At 41.0% G+C, this 25,735-nt stretch overlaps 3 protein-coding genes across 5 annotated transcripts in view; 1 reads left to right on the top strand and 2 right to left on the bottom strand.

Annotated features, from left to right (window-relative positions):
* Window positions 1–1,703: 1,703 nt before the first annotated feature.
* spg7 (SPG7 matrix AAA peptidase subunit, paraplegin) lies at window positions 1,704–8,921 on the top strand. The gene is made up of 17 exons (XM_010731192.3): window positions 1,704–2,279; window positions 2,758–2,860; window positions 2,960–3,049; window positions 3,137–3,378; window positions 3,475–3,614; window positions 3,738–3,840; window positions 3,945–4,070; window positions 4,201–4,363; window positions 4,544–4,717; window positions 4,798–4,922; window positions 5,401–5,503; window positions 5,718–5,828; window positions 5,914–6,029; window positions 6,821–6,977; window positions 8,085–8,248; window positions 8,446–8,523; window positions 8,616–8,921. The coding sequence occupies exons 1-17, from the start codon at window positions 2,052–2,054 to the stop codon at window positions 8,823–8,825; spliced, it is 2,433 nt and encodes an 810-aa protein (XP_010729494.2). The 5' UTR covers window positions 1,704–2,051; the 3' UTR covers window positions 8,826–8,921.
* Window positions 8,922–9,062: 141 nt separating this feature from the next.
* cdh15 (cadherin 15, type 1, M-cadherin (myotubule)) lies at window positions 9,063–25,548 on the bottom strand. Its single transcript, XM_019253915.2, has 14 exons — window positions 25,302–25,548; window positions 18,527–18,694; window positions 16,313–16,468; window positions 15,767–15,911; window positions 14,866–15,047; window positions 14,653–14,781; window positions 13,648–13,830; window positions 12,645–12,889; window positions 12,437–12,573; window positions 12,068–12,298; window positions 11,736–11,975; window positions 11,380–11,528; window positions 10,976–11,161; window positions 9,063–10,642 (listed from the first exon to the last, which is right to left on the bottom strand). The coding sequence occupies exons 1-14, from the start codon at window positions 25,350–25,352 to the stop codon at window positions 10,442–10,444; spliced, it is 2,403 nt and encodes an 800-aa protein (XP_019109460.1). The 5' UTR covers window positions 25,353–25,548; the 3' UTR covers window positions 9,063–10,441.
* acsf3 (acyl-CoA synthetase family member 3) overlaps window positions 18,672–25,735 on the bottom strand; it is a 70,231-nt gene continuing 63,167 nt past the window's right edge. The window contains exon 14 of one of the 3 annotated variants that reach the window (XR_003462725.1): window positions 18,672–18,694. The gene's annotated coding sequence lies outside the window, so the exon portion shown is untranslated. The remainder of the gene's footprint in view (window positions 18,695–25,735) is intronic. The other 2 variants (XR_003462726.1, XR_003462727.1) reach the window with 2 other exon arrangements.

Here is a 25,735-nt window from a genome sequence, read left to right as displayed (position 1 = left end):
TAATTCCCTTCTCACAAAAGTATGGTGTATATATATAATGTATTTCTATAGTAAAGTGTCAGACCTTAAACACCGGGTATGGGTCAGAGAAGACAGTTGTCAAGAAAGCAGCGCTATGTGAAAACCAGCTAGTTGAAATAAATGTGACTTTGAAACGCTGGAGGATGAAAGGAGGACTTCCATTGGCTCAAAGCTCTCTCCACTCTTATTGGTTGACTGAATGTGTCACTCAAACTGACCTGTACACGTCGCTTATTATGACAACGTTGCTGTGAATGGTTATTTACATCAGAGATAGGGATGTGAGGGGGCAGCAATCTGTATGATTTTATGATGAGTATGGTGAGTTTATTTCACTGACTGAAGAGGAGATTAAAACGACTTCCTGAGGCGATTATGTGGGAAGTGAACCGACAGACCGAGCCCAGATTCTTCATCCCAAAACGTGTGACAGCTTCTTTATGAGCTTTATTTCATAAGTGGCGACAAAATGTGTTTATATGTATTAATTTAGCTAAAACTAACTGAGGTAAGGTCTACTGAGCTCTACTAAATCAGCCAATATCGCACTCTGCTGGACTACTGTAGTAGTACTGCTGTAGTGGCAGCACATGGAGAAAATACTTGTAGTATTTTATATTTAAAACGACAGTACAGATAGGCCTATTATTATTATTATTATTATTACTTATATTATTTATTATTATTTATTATTTATTGTTCATCATCATCATCATCATTATTGTTATTTATTATTATAGTATTATTGATAATGTTAAATTTAAGAAGGTGAAAACTTGCATTTGCATTACTAATGTTATCATATTTCTATTTTTTGTTTGTTTTTAACTGTCCCAGCTCTCTACCCAGGGCATTAAGTATTATTTACATATCATTTATAGTATGTCCGTGTTTTGTGTTGTTTTATTGTTGTGGCAGAATACCAATATGCAATCTACTATATGTATACACACATACATTACACACATGTGTATGTTTGTTGCTCTTTTCTCGTTCCTTGGTAGGTACTGGAAAACTCATGTACATTTTTATATTTTATATTCTCTTTCTATATATCTCTCTATATAATATATATATATATATATATATATATATATTATATATATATTATATATTATATTATTCATTTATTATTTCTCTATATTTTATTTATTTATTTTTTATTTTATTTTATTTTTTTAAATAATATTTTATATTTGATATCGGGCTGCTCCGGGACCAGGGGAAACCAATTTCGTTTCATCCCATGTTTTACATGTGCTGCAATGACAATAAAAACTCCTTGAATCCTTGAATCCTTGAATGTTCCGTAGTCCATAGAGCTGATATGATAATGTTTTGATTTTTAAATTCTCAAAATACACAAAGACACACACGCCAGTATCTCATACAGCACAATACAGATGAGTCCATAAAGTGTTTCAACATTAAGGGCCAGTGAATAAAATTCATATGTCGGGTTTGTTGCGCAGTGAATGTGCATTCCCAAGTTAAACATGCGGATTTTTTTTACTTTGCCACGTTATAAACCTTCAATATTATCTGTTAAAAAGCGGACACAAATGAACAGCGATAAACCTCCAGTAAATCTAAATCACAGCTCGCTGTTTGTATTGCCTGAAACCTGCGCAAACCTCTGCGCAGCTCGCAGCTCCTTGAAGAGCACGGCGAGGTTGAAGTTCAAAGTTCGAGCAAAGATGCTTTGTAATGCTACGAGATGTGCTACACCGTGTAACATTCAATATCCATTAAACACAGCCTGAACAACAACAACGACGGGGATTATACACAGACGATAAAGTCACGTTTGCAGTAAATACATATTGTTTAGTTAGTTTGCTTTGCTTTCTCTCCGTGCGCAGGAAGCAGCCGGGAGTGAGCGGTCACTGTGCCGATGACATCTTTGCGCGGCTGCACCGTTGAATAACACAGCGAGCTAACTGGAGATAAACAAAAGTGTTACGGCTCATACAAAGCGCACAGCTATGGCATTACACTTGTTAAGTTAATACGCAGCGTTCAATGACACTATGTCAGCTCTGTTGTTGTTGCAGCAGCGCGCTGCCCTTTGCAGGAAACACAGCAGAGCTCTGTTGTGGACGCTGTCAAGGCGAAACTCCCATTTATTATTAGTAAACAACCAGAAATCCAATCCAGACGGTGTTACAAATGTGCTGTCCAGGTGGGACAATGTCACCAAGCTGCTGCTTTCTAGATCACAGCGGACACTCACAGGTCAGCCACAGAAACTCATTCAGGTAAGTGTAAATGTAAATACAGATTCACCATGATCTGGCTTGTGTTCATGGATGTTAGTGATGTGAGTGAAACGCAGAAAAACTCTCAATAGCTCTGATCTGTTACATTAATAACAGATTATATATATATATATATATATATATATCCTAATTCACTCTTTGGCAGCACAGAGTGTGAGCTCTCCTTGAGTTTAACATCAGAATATTCACTTAAATTGTCAGGATCACCTGCTGACTGTGTTTGGAAGTGGTCGACTGACAGTGACAATCATTGACGGCCCACTACTAAAGTGTTAAGGGAATCCCCCTTGCATTCAGAATGAACTGTGAACTCCTTTGGGTCTGTTTCTCAGTCTGCAGTCAGAATGATGTGAACAAAAGTGCTTAAAGTGTTATTCTGCTGTGGACTGTGATGCACATGCAAACCAAGTCTCTGTCACATTTTTTCTAATGTTTTGTCACCATGTTCTCATTTTAGAGTCTTCTCCACAGACCGTTGGGTCCCGGCATGGTCGGAATCAGCAAAGAGTTAATCAGGAACAACTTGCTGAGGAACCCTGTCGGTCTTGTAAATCTATTAGGTAAACACTCACATTTGTGACTGTAGTATGATTATACTCATTTGCTTGCTTTCTAAATTTTATTTATAGCAACGTATGATGCAAATACTTTGATTTCAGGGGCAACAAACTTCTTCAGTAAGTCTCAGTCTAAGCAAGAGAAAAAAAAAAGTAATGGACCAAAGGGAAAAACTCCACAGGAAGATGAAGGTAAGTGATGAGTTACTTTAGCTGCTTGGAAAGTGGCTCTTCTATAACCACACCACACCACCACCAATAATCTTCCTCACCTTTCAGAGGAGAAGAAACGCCGTGAGCAAGAGGACCAGATGTACCGTGAGCGTCTGCGGACCCTCTTCATTATAGCCATCATCATGACCCTGCTGAACAGTATTAATACCAGCGGCGGTAACATCTCTTGGAATGACTTTGTCAATGAGATGTTGGCCAAAGGAGAGGTGTCACGGGTGCAAGTCGTTCCCGAGAGCGACATTGTAGAAATCTACCTTCACCCTGGAGCGGTCATTTTTGGAAGGCCTGTATGTTGTGCCAGATTTAACCTGATCACGTCTGAACTCTTACAGCACGTGTGCATGCTCACCTCTCATTCCCTGCCCCCGTTTCTCACCTCGCAGAGGCTGGCGCTCATGTACAGAATGCAGGTTGCCAACATCGACAAATTTGAGGAGAAGCTGAGAGCTGCTGAAGAAGAGCTGAATATCGACTCCAAGGACAGGATACCTGTGTCCTACAAACGCACTGGATTCTTTGGGAAGTAAGAACATACAAACCTTTTTTCAAAGCAGACTTTAATTCAAAAGGAATCCATGTTTAGAAGCAATTTGAAGGAATGCCGTGTCAAAGACATACAACATTTTAAAATCTGTTTTCTTTGCAGTGCAGTCTACGCTCTGGGGATGGCTGCCATTGGCGTGGCTATTCTCTGGTATATCTTTCGACTAGCAGGCATGGGTGGCAGAGAGGGCGGCTTCAGTGCTTTTGTGAGTGAAACCACATAATCAAAATTGGCATTTATCCATTAATTCTTATCTTGTTTCACTAATTTAACTAGTTTATTAACTAAATGTTACAACACGCTCAACAGAATCAGCTAAAGATGGCCAAGTTCACCATTGTGGACGGCAAGTCGGGTAAAGGCGTGAGTTTCAAAGATGTAGCAGGCATGCACGAAGCTAAGATGGAAGTAAAGGAATTTGTGGACTACCTTAAGGTAAGAAACCAGACTCGTAGCAATATGTGTTGGTCCTGTAATCATTTCCACCATCCACCATCTCACGTCTCATGAGTAAAACCTTTAGTTCTCCATTGTTTCTTACCACACTGATGTTATCTGTTTTCAGAATCCAGAGCGATACCTCCAGCTGGGAGCCAAGGTTCCCAAGGGTGCGTTGCTGCTTGGGCCTCCAGGCTGTGGGAAGACTCTGCTGGCTAAGGCTGTAGCCACTGAGGCCCAGGTGCCCTTTCTGGCCATGGCTGGCTCTGAGTTTGTGGAGGTCATTGGAGGTCTGTAAAGATGACACCTGCGGTTTAATATAGCATATAATCCGTCAATGCATGTTGAGATGACGCTGATAAATAATATGAGCGAAGATGCTGTTGGTTATAATAGATGAACCTTTATATGGCAGCCATATTGAAGGTGCAGCTGAGATATGTTACTGCTTATGTTGTGTTTGTGTGTAGGCCTGGGTGCTGCTAGGGTCAGGAGTCTGTTCAAGGAGGCTCGAGGCCGAGCACCCTGCATCGTCTACATAGATGAGATCGATGCTGTGGGAAAGAAGCGCTCCACCAACATGTCAGGTTTCTCCAACACTGAAGAGGAGCAGACCCTCAACCAGCTGCTGGTAGAGATGGATGGTGAGTACAACATTTCGGGGCAGTTTGTTGTCACCGGAGGTGTCAGAATAGTGAAACACTGAACTCTCCTTCTTTCGCAGGAATGGGAACAACCGACCACGTCATTGTACTTGCTTCCACTAACAGAGCAGATATCCTGGACAACGCTCTAATGAGACCAGGCAGACTGGACAGGCACATCTTTATAGATCTGCCCACACTGCAGGTACTCACAGTTGCCAGCGACCTTTAATTAAACAGCGATGTTGTTTGATGCTGTGCTTCTGTGTGTGACTGGGAATAAATGCCATTGGAACATGTATCACATGCATGACATTCCTGGAATTCAAGCCCTAATTGCAAAGAATAAATCAATTCTCATATTACAGAGTATAACTAGCACACATGTCATCTCTTTTTGTAAATATGAAGCTACTCTTTGGGCTGTTTCCTCCTATGTGCCACGATTCCTTTTTGTTTCAGGTTCTCAGCAGTGTAAACATGAGTTTGACGTCACTGTTTCGAAATGCACAACTGTCTAAAAAGATGCCAGCATTAATAAAAGCAATCAGTAAGCTCAGGGGCATACGATCCCAATAGATTGGACAATGTGGAACCGGTTCTTGATTCACACTCCCAGTTAACTGTGGAGCAGGTTTAGACAGAGTTTGTCAGTTTGTCTAATTCTTCCTATTGTCTCTCAGGAGAGGAAGGAGATCTATGAGCAACATCTGAAGATCCTGAAGCTGACCCAGCCTGCTAATTTCTACTCTCAGCGTCTGGCAGAGCTCACACCAGGCTTCAGTGGTATATATATATATATACATTTATATATACATATTTTGTCCTCCATATACATCTGTAAACATATGTGGCCATTTAAAAAAAACCTCCATGGATAAACATAAGCTCTTATATCTTTGGACATCACAGCACAGCACGGTTGATGTTTAGCAGCATGTCATTCCCCCATCAGGTGAATCATTAAAATCTCTGTCGCCGCCTCTCTTTGTCTCCGCAGGCGCAGACATTGCGAACATTTGCAACGAAGCTGCCCTGCACGCTGCCAGAGAGGGTTACAAGTCCATCGATACCTTTAACTTTGAGTATGCAGTGGAGAGAGTATTAGCAGGTACAAGTGGTGGGGATAAATAATTCATTCTATATGTCTCAGTTGTCGCTGTGGCAGAATGTGACAAATCTGTGTGTGTCTTCAGGAAGCGTAAAGAAGAGCAAGATCCTGTCGAAAGAGGAGCAGAGGATAGTTGCCTTCCATGAGTCTGGACACGCTTTAGTGGGATGGCTACTTGAGCACACAGAGGCGGTATTGAAGGTAACACACTTGTGTATGACTGCTTATCAGTCAGTCATTTGTTCTTTCTGTGTTTTTTGTTACCTTACAATGAGCCTTTTACATCCACAGAGAGAGCGGGTGCACCCTGTTGTGCACCAGGTTTTTATCTTAGCGCAGATCGGACAAACCGAACGCTGGCTCTAGATAGGGAGGTTCATGTTTTTTGCAAGTTTGGCAGCCAGCGTAGATTCTGCATGCTTGTATAAGGTTACATCCTCACCTCTAGATGCCATGAAACTCTACACACGTCTAAAGAAATGATTCAAGAGGAGCACTTGGGAAACTTCTACCAACCTACCTGTGCATCTAACAATTTTACACATTGTCCTCTGTCATTTCTTCTTTTTTCGTCTTCTTTTTTAACTTTATTGTAATCAGTGATTCTTTTTGGAAATCTATATAGATGTAAAAACTATTTATTATCTCAAGGTTGAACAAATTACCTTGGGTCTCTCTCCTCTTTCTCAGAGACTGATCAGGACACATGTAGATTGTTATTGGTTGCCAGGTGAGCCACAGTCAGTCTCAGTACATTTGTAAATGAGTACACATTATTGTGCCAGAATTATGAATGATGACCACTGAGGTCAAGGGTCTCGTTCTAGTATTGACTGAGTCAGTGAAGGAAGTCTTACTTAAAACATTTCATACACTGTGTGATAGACAATAAAGAAAATGTTACACACAGAAAGGCCTTGAAACAGACATGAGAAAGAGTCAAAGTTTTAACCTCACATGAAGTCACATGCATCGTGTGGTGTGTTTTTCAGGTGTCCATTGCCCCGCGGACTAACGCAGCTCTGGGATTTGCCCAGATCCTGCCCCGTGACCAGTACCTGTTCACCAAGGAGCAGCTGTTTGAGCGGATGTGTATGGCTCTGGGAGGAAGAACTGCTGAGGCTATCACTTTTAACAAGGTTACAACAGGTACGCTCCGTCTACTGTGTCACCTTCTTCCTGTGAACTGCTCTCACTTTTTTTTTTTTTCTTCCACATAATTTCCTTATACACGCTCGGGTTTATGTACCACAAGAGATGAGAAGGACTACTGTACATCTTTAAATGATCTTTCATGCTTTTAGGTTGTACACAGACCTATTAAAAATAGAAGCAATGCATGAAATGCATGGGTTTGCAAAAAAGACACCTGGAAGAAAGAAAGAAACAAGTAAACAAACAACAATTCCTTTGAGCAGTTAAATCAGAAAATAAGACATCATTAGTAAGAGTCATGTGCAGGTCATCAGTCATCAGTAAGAGACATTAGAAGCTCAGAATTAAAATCTGTGCAGATTGAAATGAGAACACGTTACTGTTTCAATTTAAAGTGCACAATAATGCAAGTGTGCTGCTTTAACTGTTCTGAAAACTTCAAAATAGAAACAGAAGTTTGGTCTGTGGTTAGCACGACTGGAACTAGATCTAATAAGAGCTGACAGATCACAGATTAAATCTGTTTAATCTGACCACTGAGTAGACTGCAGACTTAAAGTGAAGCTTTAATCATTGAGTTATTCTTCTTTAAGGGCCAAAAGTGTTTCAAATTTGAGTGATACATTTGGTGTGTGAAATGTACTGTTTTTATGTATTGTTTTAAAATATCAATTATTGAAGGAAAGAAGAAAAACATCAGTGTAACATGTGACCTTAAACTGTGTCTAAAAAAAGTTTTATTGTTCTTTTAAATTCTCGATATGATCAGATGAGATTGTTTTCCATGAGATGAAACAATTACAAGAAATTTTAGAATCGGTATTTTAGAAGAAGATAGATTAAACCAGGGAAGCAACAGTGGTAATGATTTGTTCCTGTTGACATATTCTTCTTTTGACACAACTTATTCCTGAAGGTTATTTTTTGTGCATTATCCTGACCTATACACTTACATTTGCTCATTAGTTTGATAAATCGAAATGTGTGTTCTACTGACCAACACTCAATCCGAGTATCTACAATGCAAATTTATGCTGAACATCTAAATATAGACACTGCAGTGTAACCTGGTCTTCATTATCCCCACTGCGTTGTCCCCAGGAGCTCAGGATGACTTGCGTAAAGTGACACGTGTGGCCTACTCTATGGTGAAGCAGTACGGCATGTGTGACAGTGTCGGCCAGGTCTCGTTCCCAGACACAGAGGAGCAAGGTGCCATTGGCCGTCGTCCTTTCAGCCAGGGCCTGCAGCAGCAGATGGACCACGTGGGTTTCTAAAATTGGATTAGTTCTCTGTTCTCTGCCCCATATTGGGACTGTGAATGTCAACAGAATGAGTTTTGGTTATCACCTTTAAAGTATTGTGTTTTTAGCTTTTGCCATGATGTTATTAGCTGTTACTGCACTGTATCACCTCCCTGTTGTTGCACAAAGTGTAGCTTTGAGACTTGTTTGTCTTTCAGGAGGCTAAGATGCTGATAGCCCGTGCTTACAGACACACAGAGAAGCTGCTACTGGACAACAGAGACAAGCTGACACTGGTCAGTTGTTTCCTTCCTCGGCCTTCTGCCATCAGTATTACCTCTTTGTTTAGTGTTCGATTGGTAAAACTATTTGGGGTGTGTCTTTCCAGTTGGCCAATGCGCTGTTAGAGCATGAGGTGGTGAACTACGATGACATTGAAGCCCTGCTTGGTCCACCGCCACACGGACCCAAGAAGATGATCGTCCCGCAGAGCTGGGTGGAGGCTGAGCGGGACAAACAAGACACAGGAGAAGACGAACCTCAACCGCCTCCCCGTAAACAAAGAGAAGACGGCGATGTGGATCCACAGCTGGTCTGATCTTTAAATGTATTGTCTCAGAATTATTTCCCAGCTGCTGCGCTTTGCAGGGTCATCAGGGGCTAGCTAAATTTTATAAGCTTTATAAGCCTGAAAGTGAAATCATCTAACTCTGCAATCCATCCAGACCTTTTCCAGTTTTAGATAATCAGATCAGGTCTAAACAAGCCAGTGCAACTTTGAGAATGATTATTTGGGAACAATTTCATCATTTTCTCCCATGTGTTTGCTGCACAGCCACATTATTTTGCCCTGAAACTCTATTTAAACAGGATGTCACTCAATAACCTAAAGTGTATACTAAGCCCAAAGCTACTAATTTACTGTATGTGAATTCAACAATTGTGTTTTATAATTCCCAAACACTGTTAATACACAAAACAGAGCATATACAGGTTTGGATTCAAGTGATTCACGTCTACACAAACACATTGAGGTCCACGTTATTGTTTCATTTTCAAGTGAGCTGCCGTTTGCAATTAGAACGGATTGTTGTAGATTGCAGTGGACATTTATACCTAATAGTGTGCACTTGTGAAGAAACATTTTACATTTTGAAATACCCCTTTAAGGCCCTAATATGAAATCATCTGTCATGTTGATGATTAAGTGGCAGATATTATTCCACATACTGACTGAATAGATGGAACAGGTTGAGTTAGTGTTTTCTTTGAAAAAAAAAAAAAAACTTAGGCGCTGTTTATCGGTTTGATTGCCACAATGTGAATGTGACACTCCAAAGGATGATGTTGCGAAATATTAAAATAAAGTTTTATTTAAATATTGTGTTGCTCTTCATGTAGTATTTGTGTGTGTATGAATTAACTTGTAAGCCTGTGAAGAGGCACTTATTTGATATGAACAATACACACAGTAAATAAAACATTTACATTTATTCTGTAGACACCAGTAAAACTTCAATTTAATTAACATATTTAAAAAAAGAAAAACAAAAAAAAACATAATTCACCTCCAAACAATGAGATCACAGAATATTGTGTGGTACAGTATGTTTTGTTTTGTGGAGTAATATTTTGTGCTGAGAGTCCAAAAAGATCAACGGAGGCTGGAATGGAGGATTTGTGACGAGAAAGAAAAACAAACAAAATCAATAACAAAGTAAATTTATCTTACAAAATAATCACTTATATAAAAAAAAGAAAGAAATACATTTCAAAAGGTTTCCTTATATTTCAGACTTGGCGTACGCATCATTACTGAGCAATCCAAGTCTGAGGATAAACCAAACCAGACATGGACAATCATTTCAACACACATTCTGTCTGCCTTGTACCATGCACAGCGCCTCTCCTTGTGGCTGATCATGTCAACACAGGATTTTACTATCTCATTTACATCTCCCGAGCTAACCACAAAAACTTTTCACAGAGCCATTCTGTCAGTCATGTCCGAATGTTCCTCAATAAAACCCAAGGCACGTTAGATTAAAGGCTCATGGTTTTGCATAGCATTTGTTTTCCTTTGGCACCCTTTAAATCTCATCCTGGACTAAAATCTTTTTTTTCTCTTTGTCCAGAAAAACACCTGAGGCATGATCTGTGTCCCTAACCTCTGCTGAATCACACAGGTCTTCTTTCTGTGGGATGATGTCCACCTTAACGTGGGTCATACATGTTGGCCAGTTTCTTAAAGCGTGGTCCCCAGTCGTTGAGGTAGTCGTAGTCTTGGTCTCCATCAGAGCTGCCTGAAGCGATTGAGCTGAGGCTGCCTGCCAGTGAGCCCTCTCCCTCATAGTCATAGATCAGGGCTGTGTCATATGGAGGCACATTAGGATCGTTGTCTGCAGCCTCCAGGCCCTGAAGGGAGAGATTTACAAGACTTTTAGTTGATAATGGTAAAGCAAATTCCCTGGAATGCACTTTTAATTGTAAATAGACAGAATTTGTTCTCATAATGTGTTTTTTTTCTCTGAAGTCCTAAACGGGTGGAATTACAGGTCTAAACAAACCTTTAACGGCAACAGAAACCATACAAATCCTATATTTAGTTGTCCAGTGAGAGAGAGTAAATTCCTGTTATGTTATTTTGAGTTTTGGTGGTGGATATCCCCTTATGTAGATCTTAACGTTATTGTTTTTGCCTTTATAATACACTTTTTTTTAAACAGTGTTATGGTAAAAGCCTCTCACATCATTGATGTAGTCCTCAATGTCAGTGGGATCTGCAGGAGGCCTCCGTGGGTAGGTAGGTGAGGGCAGGTTATGCGGGGCATCCTTCCTGAGGGGCTGCTTTCCCCGAGGAACACCAGGGTAGTAGAGCCCCGGGGTTGAAGGTGCATCATGGGGATTCCACAGAAGGTCGATGTTAAAGGCGTTCTGCAAGGTGAGAGGAATGCATTACTATTAATATCAAATAGACAAAACAAAAGTACTATAAAAAAGTGAACATATCAGATTCCGTGAGGACACACTCACACCCCCACTAACATTTAAATACCACAAGTTAATATCAAAAACAACCTCAGGTCAGACCAGAAATATTCTGCATCCACAACTCCATGATTCCAGCATCCATTTTAGCTTGACTTTCTTACCTCATCCTCCTCGCCCCCTCCTTGCTCATCATAGTTGAAGACATTGTCACGGATATCGTCTTCTGATTCCCCGACGAGCAGACCTGTTCCTTTCTTGATATGGTGCCGTCTTCCACAGGTGGTCACCGCCACAGCCAGCAGGAGCAGCACTGCAAACAATCATCAAGTATTAATGAATTAGTGTTTACTATATTTCTTTTTCCATTATCTATTAGTCTGATGGTTGTTTTCTTGATTCATTGGTTTATTGTTTAGTCTACAAAATCATATATCACAGTTCAAAGTAACATCTTCAAAAGTCTTGTTTTGATTTTTTAGTTTTAAAGACTGAATAACGTGTTTAAGATGAGACTCACGCAGTAGGAGTGCAATACAGGCCATGATGATGATGAGAGCAATGAAGCTGATTCCCACACTCGAGCCGAGGAGAGCTCCCGCCTCAGACTTACAATCTCCAAAGGAGTCACACAGGCACACAGTGACATTGACCTGAGCATAAGCGCTCATAACTGGACTGCCAGAGTCTGACACAAGCACCGTGACCGCATACTCTCCTGCCTCCAGCTCCACAAGGGGTTGAAGCATGGCATGAGTTCCTGAAGAGGGAGGGGAAATGGAGAAAGGGGTGAGTTTTCATGTAGACATCACGCCTCTCGCCCCTTCCTCACACCTAATTCTCTTTCCTTACCATTGACGGGATTAATAGTCCAGTTGATTGGCAGATAATCGGGTATTTCAAAGGTAAAGGGTGCAGCATGTGGAGGAAAGTCTTCATCCACAGCAGTTACAATCAGACCAGAACTTGTTCGTCCTGTATCCCTGCACACAGAGCCACTGAGAGGGAAGATCTGAGGGGGGAAGTCATTGGTCTCCTTCAGTGTGATGATCAGTGTGGCAGTGGTTGACACACCATCAGCATCTGCACAGGACCACATACAGTAGATTTACATGAGATTAGTAAGTAAAACAACAATTTACTTAGAAGAGGGGTAAAACATGCCATACGGGGTAAATTATAGATTTATTTCCAGTTGGCAGAGTAAGTACATTAACTAACCTGTAACTTTGACAACAGCATTGTAGATGTTGTTTCTAACATGTGGAGACCGCATGTTAAAGGCTCTCCTGGTAGTAATGTCTCCTGTATCCCTGTTGATGTCCAGCCATCTCTCAGGATCTCTGCTGATCTCATACCTGCCACAAAGAAAAATTAATTTACTTACTTTCTTTAAAAACAAAAACAATCCTCTTATTTTGTATCATACCTCAGGTCAGAGTTATCAGGGTCAATGGCGATGTTGCTTTTCAGTAAAGTCCCAGGATCCACAGACTCAGGCACCACAATCCGTATGGGGTCTTCTTTGAAATGCGGTGCTTCATTCTCATTCACAACAGTCACCACCACTGTGGCGCTGCTCACTGGGTGGTTGGGAGCCTTGTTGCTCAGAGGATTGACATTTTCCACCAACAAAATCAGGGTGTACTCATTCTGTGCCTCGAAATCCAAAGGCTGCATAATAAAGATAATAAAAAATTAATGATAAATCTATATCAAATTAATTGGAACAGCCAAATAACCACCTTTGTCTGATTAACTTGTAGTATAAAATCAACCACTAGATGGTAGTGTTGAATTGTGTGTGATGCCCTCAAACTCAAAACATGTTTTTATTTTAAAGGGCAACACCACCCGTTTTAAAAATTCAACAGATCAGTCAACATTTGTGAACCATAAACTTGAATCTAGAGAACCTCTTGAGGAAAACTTTTAGTTGTGATATAAAATAAAGGTATATCAGATTTATTGTGAATGGTGTACTCTTGAACAATCCTAAAGAACAAAAAATAGATTATTGTTGTCTCCCAAAAAACCTTGTTTGTTGCAATTCTACATTCACTGCAACCTGTTTTGACCTGATTGTCTGCCATTGTGTGAATTAATATATTGGATGCCATCCATTGCTCGCATCCTTGGTTGTGTGTGCAATGCAGAATATCGGCAATATCGATAAAAGTGATTACTATGAAGATAAAAGTGCGGATCATAAAGCCAAGGTGAAGAACAAAGCTGATGGAAATCATTTGTCTCATTATCCACTTAAATTTGTCAGAGTGACTTTGGACGCTTGGCACACAGCCCAAACATTTGATCTCTCAGTATAAATGGATGAAACCAAACATCCAGCCACAATGTGTGATGGATGTTCAACGATCACCACAACCCATGCTTTACACTCTTTTACTTAACAACACATCAGCAAACTGTACCTGCACCACCGTCAGAACACCCTCGTTGGTGGCAGGATCCGTACTGATGGCAAATTTTCCATCAAGGTCGTTCGAAATGAAGTATTTGGCCTCCCAGTTTCGTGTTCCATGATCATCTTTGTCCGTCACATTCACCCGGCCAATCTCATAGTCCTTCCTGTTCTCCACTGCTATCATATTGTACTACAGGCACCAAACACAAAACACAGATCAAAAGATTTGTAAACAGTGTAACAAAATAAGCAATATTATTATTATTCTTATTATATTCTTATTCTATTATTATTATTATTATTATTATTATTATAACTATGTAACTTTGTGCTCAGGGTCTGATCTCCTGCAAGAAGAACACTTTAAGGCACTAAGGCACCGCCAACTATTTCACTGATTTTGGCGAAACTGGGTCATATTTTTTGGACAAAATTCCTAATGGACAGTAAAGTAGACTGCTGCGAACTATAGCTGCTGCTAGCTGATCTGTTCACTCAGTTTGTTAGCTAGCCGGGCTGCCTGGACTGTGATCACAGAGCAGCAGGGGAGTGTTGGTGTTTACACTGGTACCACAGGCGTTTTGGGCAGCTGGGAAAAGGATATTTTCAGGCTTAGGGCGTGGGGGAATGCTGACCCTGAAATGGGCACCAGAAGTGGAGCCAGGCAAGCTGGCCATGTAACCAGGCTTAGCAGAAGCAGAGTCTGGCAGAGGCGAAGAGTATGATAGAGGGAGCTAAGAAGAGAAAAAGAGACTGACCGAGTAGAGGCCACCAGACATGTATGTCTTGGGTTGTTGCACATGCCTGCTGCTTGGCTGTTAGCAAAGTTGTCAACTAGCTAATTTTTGTAACATGATCATAACAAGTACACATGTGCAGCTGTCCATATTTACCACAGTGGTATTACATTCTAAAACTGTGGATGCTAAATCGTAAAAATATCAATTTCCACACAGTGTTTCTTTAAATGACAGTAGAAAACATTCCTCATATGTTGCTGCCTGAAACTCACCGAGTCAGGGCTGAACTGTGGGGCGTGGTTGTTGATATCGGATATATGTATGATTGCCACACCTTCACTTGTTAGTCCCATGCCCCCCATATCAGCAATCTGCAGTTTTAACCGGAAACCCTTCACCACCTGGGACAGAATACAGCACATCTTAGTGAAAATGAACTACATTATGATGATCTGCAAAAATCTGCAACTTAACCTGCATTTTACCTCTCGGTCCAGGCCTACATCTCTTGTGTAGATGGCTCCTGTCTCGTTGTTGATACCAAACATAGTCTTGGTAACAGCGTTGGCAGGAATGCTCTCCTGGCCAATGATAGAGTAGCTCAGAAAAGCGTTTTCTGTCATTGGGTCATCTTTATCAGTGGCTGACACTGACATCACTGACGTGCCTGTCAAAAGTAAATGAAAGCTCCGATCAGTTGGAAAGATCTGTCAGAACGAATCACTGATATGTGACGTGCTGAGGCTGCAGGACTCTGAAAGAATGTCAAACTTTACAAAACATTTAACAAGCCTTCAGCGTACTGTTCTGAAAATGGAAAGACAATATGTCTGTAGGTGAGAACAATTTACTTTGGTGACATGTATATCCATTTATTTGATGTCATTCATTTCTGATCTACTGTTGTGACATTAGCAGTGCCCATAAACTACACAAAACTGCACTAAACCTTAGCAAATAGTTTCTACAACAGATGTCATTCCAGTAGTCACCCTGTTTTAGCTATGTTGGTTTCCACCAACACCACATTATTCACAATCTAGTCTCTTACTTTGTCTGTCTGCTTAAAGTAAAGTAATACAGTTTGTGGACTGTAAACAAAACAAAAAAAAGAGCTGAAAGACTCTAAAACATGAAGAGTTGTAAATGTAGAGCTGAGACTAGAGCTGAACTACAGAGTCAGGTGATAATTATCTGTATCACATCTATCTGTAGTCCAGGTGAACATATTTCACAAACACATCACATATGATCCATCGTTAATATAAAAATCTTCGTTATAGGAGCTTTAAACTGGGGGTTACTGTTAGGTGTGGGTGTTGGGTTAGAAATTTAATAACATTGTGGTTCAAAGTTTGTAATGAAGTGTGTAACAGATAGATGTACCTGGGACTGAGAACTCAGGGACAGTGCCAACAAACTGACTCTGAGTGAAGGCAGGTCTGTTGTCGTTCTGATCCAAGACCACTATCTCGATGGTGGTAGGATTCTCTAGTCTCTCTCCACTGGGGGACAGCGCAAAAGCTTTCAGCTATACACACACAGAGATACAACAGAAACATGTCACAAACCTCATGGAAACATTTGCATTTGTGGTATGTGCATATGCTGGAAATGGCAGAGAGAAACGTGCAGGATGTTTGGTTCAGCATCATGGGTTACATCACAGTCATCTGGATCTGAAACAGTTTGAAGTGTCTCCCAAGATGCCCATAAAGGCCCTCAGAAACTGACCTCTGGCTGTTTGTGCTAGGGTCTGAGACACTGATGTATGCTTTAAAGACAAAAACATGGACGCATGCTTACAAAAGAAAATGTTGTGTAAGGTCTTGAGTGCATTGTACTCTGTGTTAAGTACTTCTGTTGGTGGTTGTAAAACACATTTCAAGTGTCTGGGTGATTTAAGTGTTACTCTCATAAATGCACTCTTACCGTGAAGCTGCTGTATTTCTCTCTGTCCAGCGGTCGCTTGCTCCTGATTACTCCTGTTTTATCATCGATCTCGAACAGATTCTTAGGCTCCTGGTCCACCCCCGGTCCCTCTAACTTGTAGATCACCTCACCTGTAAAGATTTTGTCCGATTTGATCTAGACAGAGAGGGGAGATGAAGTAGATGATCACCACGACCTCATGGGAAAGTAGGGAGGAGGACTGTAAATCATATGTCGTAACACCAGATGTGAGTATGTTGACAATTTGGGACCTTGACACAAGAGTGTTTAAGCTGTTTAAGTGTTTAAGGGCTTTGATTTATGACAGGAAATGAGATTCTGAATTAATAATAGCTCGACGTCTATATTTTATGCATTTTGCATTTACTGTCTTTGACATATGGTCTCTGCTGCATTTTCATCGCCATATAAAAGTGGCTCAATATTTCTCCTTGTACGGTAGGATTTATAAACTTGATAGTGGGCCATAACAGCCTTAACACAACATTTACATTAGACATGTCTTTGGTCATCATCTATGATGACGAATTACAATGGCTGAGATGGCAAAGAGCTAATGGCTGTATTGTGCTGTGTTTAACTGGATTCAGTATTTGCTTTATACAGTCCATCCAAACCTTTTTTAAACAGTCCAAATTTTCACCATAGGCCATGTATTATTATTACTTGTATGTATTTTGTCAGGCAAAAAATGTACGACCTGCTGTTTTTACTTTTACTTTAAGTCGCCCTTTTGCTTCCTCAGCTACAATTGATCATTAGCTAAAACTCTTCAACACAGATTGATTGTCCAATTAGCAATTAGCATAGTGACTATAACAAGGCATTGCAGAGATGCAATGTCTTATGGCCTATACGGCTGTTGTAGGGTACATTAAGAGTTTGGATGTTTGTTTGTTTTTTTTGAACCCTCAAAAAAAAAAAAAAATAGCAATAAGTGTAAAAGTGCCTGTCTAATTCAGGCTGCAGACATTAGCATGTCAAGCAAATTAAATGGACTATTTATACATTATCTGGTCTACTGACCACTCAAAGCACTTGACAACACATGCCACATTCACCACTGGGAGCAATTTGTCTTTTGCCTAAGGACACTTGAACTGACTGAACTGGGAGAGCCGGGAGTTGAACAAGCCTGTTAAGCTAACTAAATGGTATTCATCCCAACTGTTGTTACCAACCTAGAGATCTTATGACTCCCTCATTGCTCTCATGTACGTCCTCCGTATCTCAGGTTTCATGTAAGTTGTTTGTTCTTGACTAAAATCTTGTGTGCTTCATTAAAACTTTGGAACCTTGTTAAACTGAACTCCACTCGGAAATCCAACTAAGGGTCAAGGCAGCAGCTGCTCACAACACATGCTATTCACAGTAGTGTTACTTTGAAGGACAAGGAGCACTTCATACTACATTATTTTGTGAGGTTACAGGCTACATTGAACAAAGGCTTGTTCTAGCACATCCAGTGTGTAGTAGTTCCTCACTGTGTGAGAGCTGGTTCTGTATGCTGCTCTATCAGAGTGTATCGTACAGGTAACATAAGCAGCTTCGTCCTGCTCTCTTGAATTTGAGGTAGTTTACACTCCAGTAGCCTCATCTAATAGATCTTTATGTTCAGCAGACAGATGTATTTTCTTGGAATATTACAAGACAAGACAACATACTGTTTGAAAATATGACGTCTAGAAATGAAATGTCTGCTTTTGTCCACTTTTGTCTGAAATGAAGGACCGCTTCTGTCATCATCAGGACTGTATATGAAATGTATGTGAAAGGCATTGACTCTCGATCTTTCCCTGGACAGTATTCAGTAGAATATTAAACAGACTGTGACTTTGGAAATGCACTTAATTTGTCAAAGTCAGACTGCTGAAGTCTCATATTAGCCAAGGTTGCCAACTATCATGTTTTTTGGCTTGAGACCCCTGCTCCTAGTTTCTGTCTCACGCTCTCTCACTGCCTGAACAAATCGCTCTGAGATTTCCTCCACTCACCACCACCACCATAAAAAAGACCATGGAACATGGAACAAGAACTGTGGATGTTGTCAATCTTCACTTGTATGCATAGAAAGCAGATTTTCTAAGGGGTCTTTTACTGACCAGCATCAACAGGAGGAATGATTACAGCAAGCAAAATCTGTTCAAATGTACATATGGGCACCGGAATGGAGTCTTTAAATGACAGTGTTACCTGGACAAGGTCTTCAGGAACCTGCTTGCTATTCTCCAGCACTCTGATCGGAGGGATGATCCAGTCCCTCTTCACCCTGACCACTCCATTGCCTTTATTCCTCCATGGGTAAAGGGTCCGAACATGCAGCTCTTCCTCATTGCTTTGAGGTTCTGCAGAGCTCCACACCTGAAGGAAAAAAACAACGATCACCTCATGAAACTCGCAAAGGAAAGTGATAGGAATATGCAGTTAATTAGACATTGGCACACATCACACTCCACTAATCACACATGGAGATACAATGTATCTCAGGAGGTCAGATCACAGGAAGTGCATTTTTTGATTCCTCAAATTCTCCTTCATGGAATAGAGACAAATTATGTCATTCTAGACATTTGCAGCTGTTTGAAATCATGTCAGGCGTCTCTCCCTTGGTGCTATAACGTTCCCAGTAGCTTGATGGAATGGGTGTAAGCTAGCTGTAGCACTGAGGTTGTCTGTAATGTCGAATCCATGTGATTGTTCGGGGGCAGAAGGGATGCAGGGCCACAGCTTCGGGTTTCACACACTAATACACGTCTTTGTCAGCTTCCTTTGATCTGGGTGCAAATTCATCTCAGGACATGGAAGCACAAACACTCATGTTCATTTCACAAGCTCTCATTCACCACATTGCTGTCTGTCTTGACTATGTTCACACAAATACACCCACCCACACACACACACACACAACACACATGTGAGACACACACTCACGCACACCAGCTGTCGACTATGGATTTAGATCCTGCGCTTTCCCACCCGCATTCCCGCTCACACTCACAAATTCCCCTTTATGCTCAGCTCTGCACCTGACTGGGAGTTTGGGGTCACCTTACGGATCTGCTCTGCTGTAGGAATTCCACAGACACACTCATATATGCGCTTTCTCACACACACGCATGCTGACATACATGCATCAACAAAACACCCACCCACGCATAAGCATATATACTCATTTCCGTGAGTTGCTTCCGTCTTCTCTGTGGGAATTCACTGTGTTTAGCATTATTTCCCATATGTTAAACAAATCAAAGGCTTAGTACATAGAACCAGAAATAGGCTTTGTCTGTTTCGTCTTTATGTTTTTACTTAAATATGACTGAATGTTGACATAGATTTTTAAGCAAGCTATAAATAAAACAGCTAAATAATGGATCACTGGATAAACTTGAATATTTTGTGAATGGCCTGTGATCCCTGCCCTGTCTCTGGGGCGGGTGATTTGATATACTGATCCTTTGGCACGTTGCTGGACAGTGCAGGGAGGAATGGTAGCCATGGTTGGCATCTGCAGGCCGAGTCAGAGGGCAGGCTAATCTTAGACTGTTCTATATTCACGACCCCTACCTATTTAACTTTTTGTAGACCTAGTGATGTAGTCTAGAGATGTTTACACTCACATTCCAGCAACGCATGTCACCCATACAAGATTCATCCTTATAGCAATCCACTCTACTTCCACACACTTAATACTTCTGCATTTGTGAGCTCTCAAACTTCCACTGGCATAGCACACATCGCTGCTTAACCTCAACATCAATAACAGCTGCATAACAGTTGTATTTCCAAGTATAGCACTTTCTAAGTTTGCCGGATTTGTGCACACTTGAGCTAACATGAAAACCTTTTGCTGACTTTGAGAGTGCACACACAGGGAGGAGCAGATCAAGCGAGAGTATGTGAGTTCATCACACTTTGCACAACTCTTCTCCAGTACGCCACGCTTTACAATATTCACCAAAAGAACAACAGGAAAGTCTGAATGAGTGACGAATATGTTCAAATCAATTAGAGTAATCCAACAATATGAGTCTGCAGTGTGCTATATGAGATGAACTGCTTGAAAGAGTTCAGAATTTGCTGCTTTGTGTTTAATAAGAATCTACAGGCATGTCAGTGTTTCTGTTAGCCTGTGTTAACCAAATGATGGTGCTAGAAAGGTTGAGGAATAGAATTCATCCTGAGGGGGACATGAATGAAACATTTCACTCAAAACTACAAACGTGAACCCTGTGGTGACGCTGAAGTTACAGAATCACCAAACTCATTAGGAGACATCCTCTGGGGACCATGAAATACATGAAGTACAACAACAACAAAGACAGGCAAAACAACATGAAAACAAGACTTGTAATTCCCTCAGCAAGCCACCCTGTTTAGAGCTACTACGAATGCAGGCTCTTCCCAAAGCGCCTCAGGGATCTGTACCTGTGTCCAGAGGGCAGTACAGTGAGGTGGTGATTGAGGGGGTTTGTGATATGGTTGAATATTTTCTATTTCTGATCATTTATATTTCTCTTGTACATTTCTGTATCCACTAAGTGTAAATATTGTATTTTGTAAAAAGTTTTTTTAATAAGAAAAGGCAGTATTGTCAGTGGTGATCTTTATATATGTGGTCATAAGACTTCTTCAGACCCAAACCTGAAGAATTCAAGAAATCCAAAAACATTTGGAGATGAAAGCACAGTGTTCTAACGTGACTAATGTGACCACCTGAACAGTAAAAGTTGTACATACTGTACACCAGCAAACCACAACAACAAAGTGTTTTTCCAGAACATAAAACATTAAGGGAGTCAGAAAGTGTTCAACCACCAGATAAAAAAAGCAAATTTTTACTTCACACACCTCCTTGTCTTGTCCTTTCCCTTCAACTCAGACACCTTTGGATATTGGCTCCACTAAGTATCTGCTTCTGTTATAATGTCTTTACCAGACCAAGATGCGGTAACAACCAAAGTGTCATGTTACCAATTAGACCAATGAGTGCCTTTTCTGACAGGCTGAGCGATGACACCACACACAGATTAACTGTTTTAGAGGCTTTTCCCAGAAACCTTTACAGCTTGGCCTTTCACCTCGGGCCCTCACAGAAGCATGGACAGCTTGTTTGGGGTTGATATGCCCTCACAGCAAGAACCGAGTGTTTCCCGAGTTCGGGAAAGTTAAATTTTACCTCCCTGATGTTGCCTTTGGAGAACTAAAATATATTGTCACATGGTAGACAACATTGTTTAATTTCAGCCACTGCTGAAAATGCATTAAACCTCATGACATATGAATGCTGACTGATAACTCATGAATATTTCTATTGGTCCAAATGCTTCCACATTTATACACCAGTACAGTTGTCCACCTTACCATGCATGCAAAGTTTTGGAGCCTTTTGAAAACGTGAAAGGTATTCTTGTCACATGTTGCAAAAAATAATGAATGGTATGGGGGAGTGGGGAATGTTTACACCATGCTACATCGAGAAATGTAAAAGAAAGAACTGTGACGGATCATGCCAGCTTGTCACGCTTACCATGACATTTTTAGTAAGTGAAACGTTTTCCAAAAATGCTGTTTGCCATCTTGCAACATTTAAATTTATGAGTGAGAGCACCCCCCTGAGAGAGGCCAGCTGTAGCTGTGAGGGCCTTAGTGTCTCCTCTCCACATACTGTAGGTGTGAGTGGATCAGTTGCTCAAAAAAGTCAAGAAAAGACGGTCCAGACGAGAAGTGATGCCTGCCGCATGCCTGACAGCCCCTTGGGTCACAGGGCTAGAGGTCACACAGGTGTCCCTCTGGTCACTTCTGTTACTGGTCCTCAGACATAGACATTCAACAGTGCTGGTCCCACACACCCCTACACTTTGCTAAGTCATGGCTGCCTGGCATGGGCATGGAGACCCTATTTATGGTGCCACTACAAGTGTGAGTCCCCCTTGGAGCAGATGTCTGAGCTTTAGGAATGCTGAGCAAGGTTATAATATTAAACCGTGACTACAAGTGCGACTCAGCCGGGGAAAAAAACACAATGTCATCTGACTAACGTGGTTAAATAAATTAAAGATAATAACTTCTTTACATAATAGAGGATGGAGGAGTGAACCGATGAACTCCACTTTCCCAATACAGAAGCTCGACACATTTTTGGGCAAAAAAACATCATTAGACACATTCTGTTAATTTGAAGATGTCAAAACAAAACTGTTTAAACATTAACCTCTTAAACTCTCTGGAATTCTCTAGAGTTTTAGTGGACATCCTAAGATTTCCAACTATAAAAGGTCTTTTTGTGATAACCAAAGATTTTTCCCTCTCTACATGGATTAATTGACTTTAGGGATACCAAATGGCACAAGTGACAAACCCATCATGACATTGCTTCTGGCCTATTCTTGTGCCTGCCCACTAAAACATCAGCTGTCACCACACTGTGTCTGTCTGTGAAAAATAACGAGGCAAAATAAAAAGGAATGTAAATTGACTTCAGTCGACTACATTTTATGATCTGGAAGTTGTCTCTCTGCCCTTTGCTCCCTCTGTAACCCTAGTCAATGTAAAACAGCCTACAGGTATCCGTGCCCAGCAGGACCTGTGATTCAGACTCTAAATCCTCTGACTGATTGTTTCCGATGAGTGAGACCTCAGCGCAGCTGGCTGCCGCTACAGACTCTTGATTTGTACCCGATTTCATGGTCCAGGAGCGGCCCACTCCTCTTTCCGCAAGGGGGATTACAGAGCGAGACAAATGGCATCACGTATGCATCTGGGAACAGCTGTTGCTGCTGCCCACTCTTCACCACAGCATACGCCCCGCAGACCTGAACACTGTCTGAGTCAAAACAACACCAGTTTACTGAAAATGAAAAAAGTACTGCTGAAAGATGTGAGGTGATCAAAGCCTTCGGACTGGATTGAGCTGCTGATGGTTAAATTAATTTCACTTGGGAAATCTTTTTAATAGAATTTGTAACAATTGTGTCATAAATGTAGCAGAATGCCCAAAATGTTTGTGTATATGTCTGTTTCCAGAAATAGCACAACAATTAACTTTCTGTGCTTTTAGCAGTTGATTAGCATGCACCAGTTTGTCCTCTTTCAACACTGTCAAAAAGAAACTGTTGTTTTTATGGTAAAAAAAGAATTTTACCATAATAAATATAGTGTAACTTTTTCAAATATTACGGTAACAGGATATCACTACTGAGGTAGACATCGGAAAACTACTTAAGCTCTGTGTGGTGTTACAAGTCCATGGGGGGTGATAACCAAACAACAAAAAGTTTCTCTTTCAGTTGGTTTACTATGTTGTAATTTTGATTATATGGAAACAATCTGCTCCACCAAGAATCTGTTGTTTAAGTATGAAATATTAGTCCAGTGAAGGCTTGAAAGGTCGCTCTGAACAGTTTATAGATGACTCATTAACAGGAAACAGCAGCTTTAGTGGACTCCAATGGCAACCCAACATCTCAAACTATTCCAACCAATAATGAGTTTACCAATAAATCTCTAATTACACTTCATCGCCTGCTGCCATTGGAGCCAAAGCTAATTACAGCTACCATCCTCCACTAAGAATCAAGCTGTAGACTTTTCAAAGCCAGCTTTCATTCTTAAACAACAGATTTTTGGTGGAGCAGATTGTTTCCATATAATCAAAATTACAATATAGTAAACCAACTGAAAGAGAAACTTTTTGTTGTTTCAAAAAGTTATCACCCCCCATGGACTTGTAACACCTCTGGCATTTGAAGTGGTGCAATTTAAACCCACAGCGTTACCACACAGAGCTTAAGTAGTTTTCCGATATCTACCTCCAGCCTGAGGACTGGGGTGGTGTCATGCTTCAGGGTTGACAGGATTTTCAAGTCATTCAGGGGATTATTTATCTATGTCTATATGTAAGATGATAAGTAAAATTATTACAGAAGTCCTGATGGCATCCTGTCATTGGGGGCATTGACATCACTGTGACAAACAGTTGTTTTTCTCATGGCTATGTCAGTGATCAATTACGCCCATGTTGAAAAGAGACAAGTGTTTTTTTCCAAAATCAGTTTGCCAAAGAATATGAAAATGAACCACAAAAACTTAATAATAATTTCATAACAATAATCAATTTGTGATGAAGACTTAGACACAAAGGATCTTTGTAGAACTTTGCAGAAACTTTTACCAATGGACAAGGTCAGGGACACCTCACTGAGTTCTGAATTATTGTTTTCCACAGCAATATAACATCTGCAACATTAACAATGAATTATACAGCAAGAATCACTGGAGGCCAATTCACTCAGCCTCCCAACCTGGGCTCCATTACTACTCCAAACAGAGGGAAAGACTGATGGTGGTTGGAAGTGCTGTTGGTAATATGTCAGTTTACATTGTCATCCATTTTAGATCTCACGATGGCGTCTGCCGACAGGAGCTACTAATGATGCCCTGAGCCCTCTGTACACATCTGGACTCTCGTCCTCCTCAAAACACTTCATCATCCTCTTTCCAACTGGGTTGAAATGTTTAGATCTGCTACGACCTCTGATTGCAGAGCCAGTTTAGTGCCTCTATTGATGAAAATCAGTGACATCACTCAGGTAAAGACATAAACTGTATATTTGAAGAGCGGGGCAGCTAAAGGTCATTCTCTAAACATGATCACACTCTGGGGGGGCAGAAGTAAAAAGTTCTTGGGCAAAGGTTTGGGGGTACGCTGAATCAAGATGCATAAAGCAGGGTAAGAGAGGCAGGCAGTATCACATGGTACAACTCAAGTACAAGTGGAGTACCTGTAACAGCCTAACAATCCCACAAAACTTCCATTAGACACTGCAATCAACTTGATAAAGACAACTTTAACTTTTTATATTTAGAGTCTCACTGGATACAGAACACATAAAACAAACACAAAAGCTCTAAAACTGCATATTTTACTCATTTTAGTCGACAGCAGCTATGAAGAGATGGTTTTTCTTACCTGACAAAGCAGTGTGCCCAGCACACACACCATCAACATCCGTACCGCCATCCTCAGTACCTGCACCCAGAAGCTCAGTCTGACCAGACCTCTGATGACTGAAAGATCTGAAGCTCCTCTACTAAGAACTGGGCTCCTGAGTGACTCTACTAGGCAAAAAGGCCACACACCCCAACCCTGAAGCCTGTCCCTCTCTTTCCTTCTCTCTGTCCTCTTGCACTTGCGGTCTCTTTCTCCCTCTCTCTCAACCTCCGTTCCTCTCTCAGCGTTTGTCTCTCACAGCTCCTCCCTGTCCATGACTGGGGTATGTCTCACAGTCGTTGGGTAAGGGGTTAGAATTTCAGCAGCGGCCCTCCCATGTACCCCCCAACACATGTGCTGTCACTCAAAGGCTGATGAGAGAGAGATGAAGAGAGAGAGAGAGATGAAGAGAG

This window comes from Larimichthys crocea, chromosome VIII (genome assembly GCF_000972845.2).
Source record: "Larimichthys crocea isolate SSNF chromosome VIII, L_crocea_2.0, whole genome shotgun sequence".
Classification (NCBI taxonomy): Eukaryota; Metazoa; Chordata; class Actinopteri; family Sciaenidae; genus Larimichthys; species Larimichthys crocea.
The sequence above is the reverse complement of the archived record's forward strand: the minus strand, read 5'-3'. Positions and strand labels throughout refer to the sequence as shown.

What these genes read in the sequence shown, in the direction of transcription:
- spg7 (XM_010731192.3), top strand. Translation starts at nt 2,052, where the DNA reads ATGTCAGCTCTGTTGTTGTTGCAGCAGCGCGCTGCCCTTTGCAGGAAA. An exon ending in GCTGCTGGTAGAGATGGATG is followed by an intron (nt 4,718 to 4,797) that starts GTGAGTACAACA and finishes CTTCTTTCGCAG; the next exon opens with GAATGGGAACAACCGACCAC. An exon ending in ACACAGAGGCGGTATTGAAG is followed by an intron (nt 6,030 to 6,820) that starts GTAACACACTTG and finishes TGTGTTTTTCAG; the next exon opens with GTGTCCATTGCCCCGCGGAC.
- cdh15 (XM_019253915.2), bottom strand. Translation starts at nt 25,352, where the DNA reads ATGGCGGTACGGATGTTGATGGTGTGTGTGCTGGGCACACTGCTTTGT. An exon ending in TTCCTGAAGACCTTGTCCAG is followed by an intron (nt 16,469 to 18,526) that starts GTAACACTGTCA and finishes CTCTCTGTCTAG; the next exon opens with ATCAAATCGGACAAAATCTT. An exon ending in GAGGGGGCGAGGAGGATGAG is followed by an intron (nt 11,162 to 11,379) that starts GTAAGAAAGTCA and finishes CTCACCTTGCAG; the next exon opens with AACGCCTTTAACATCGACCT.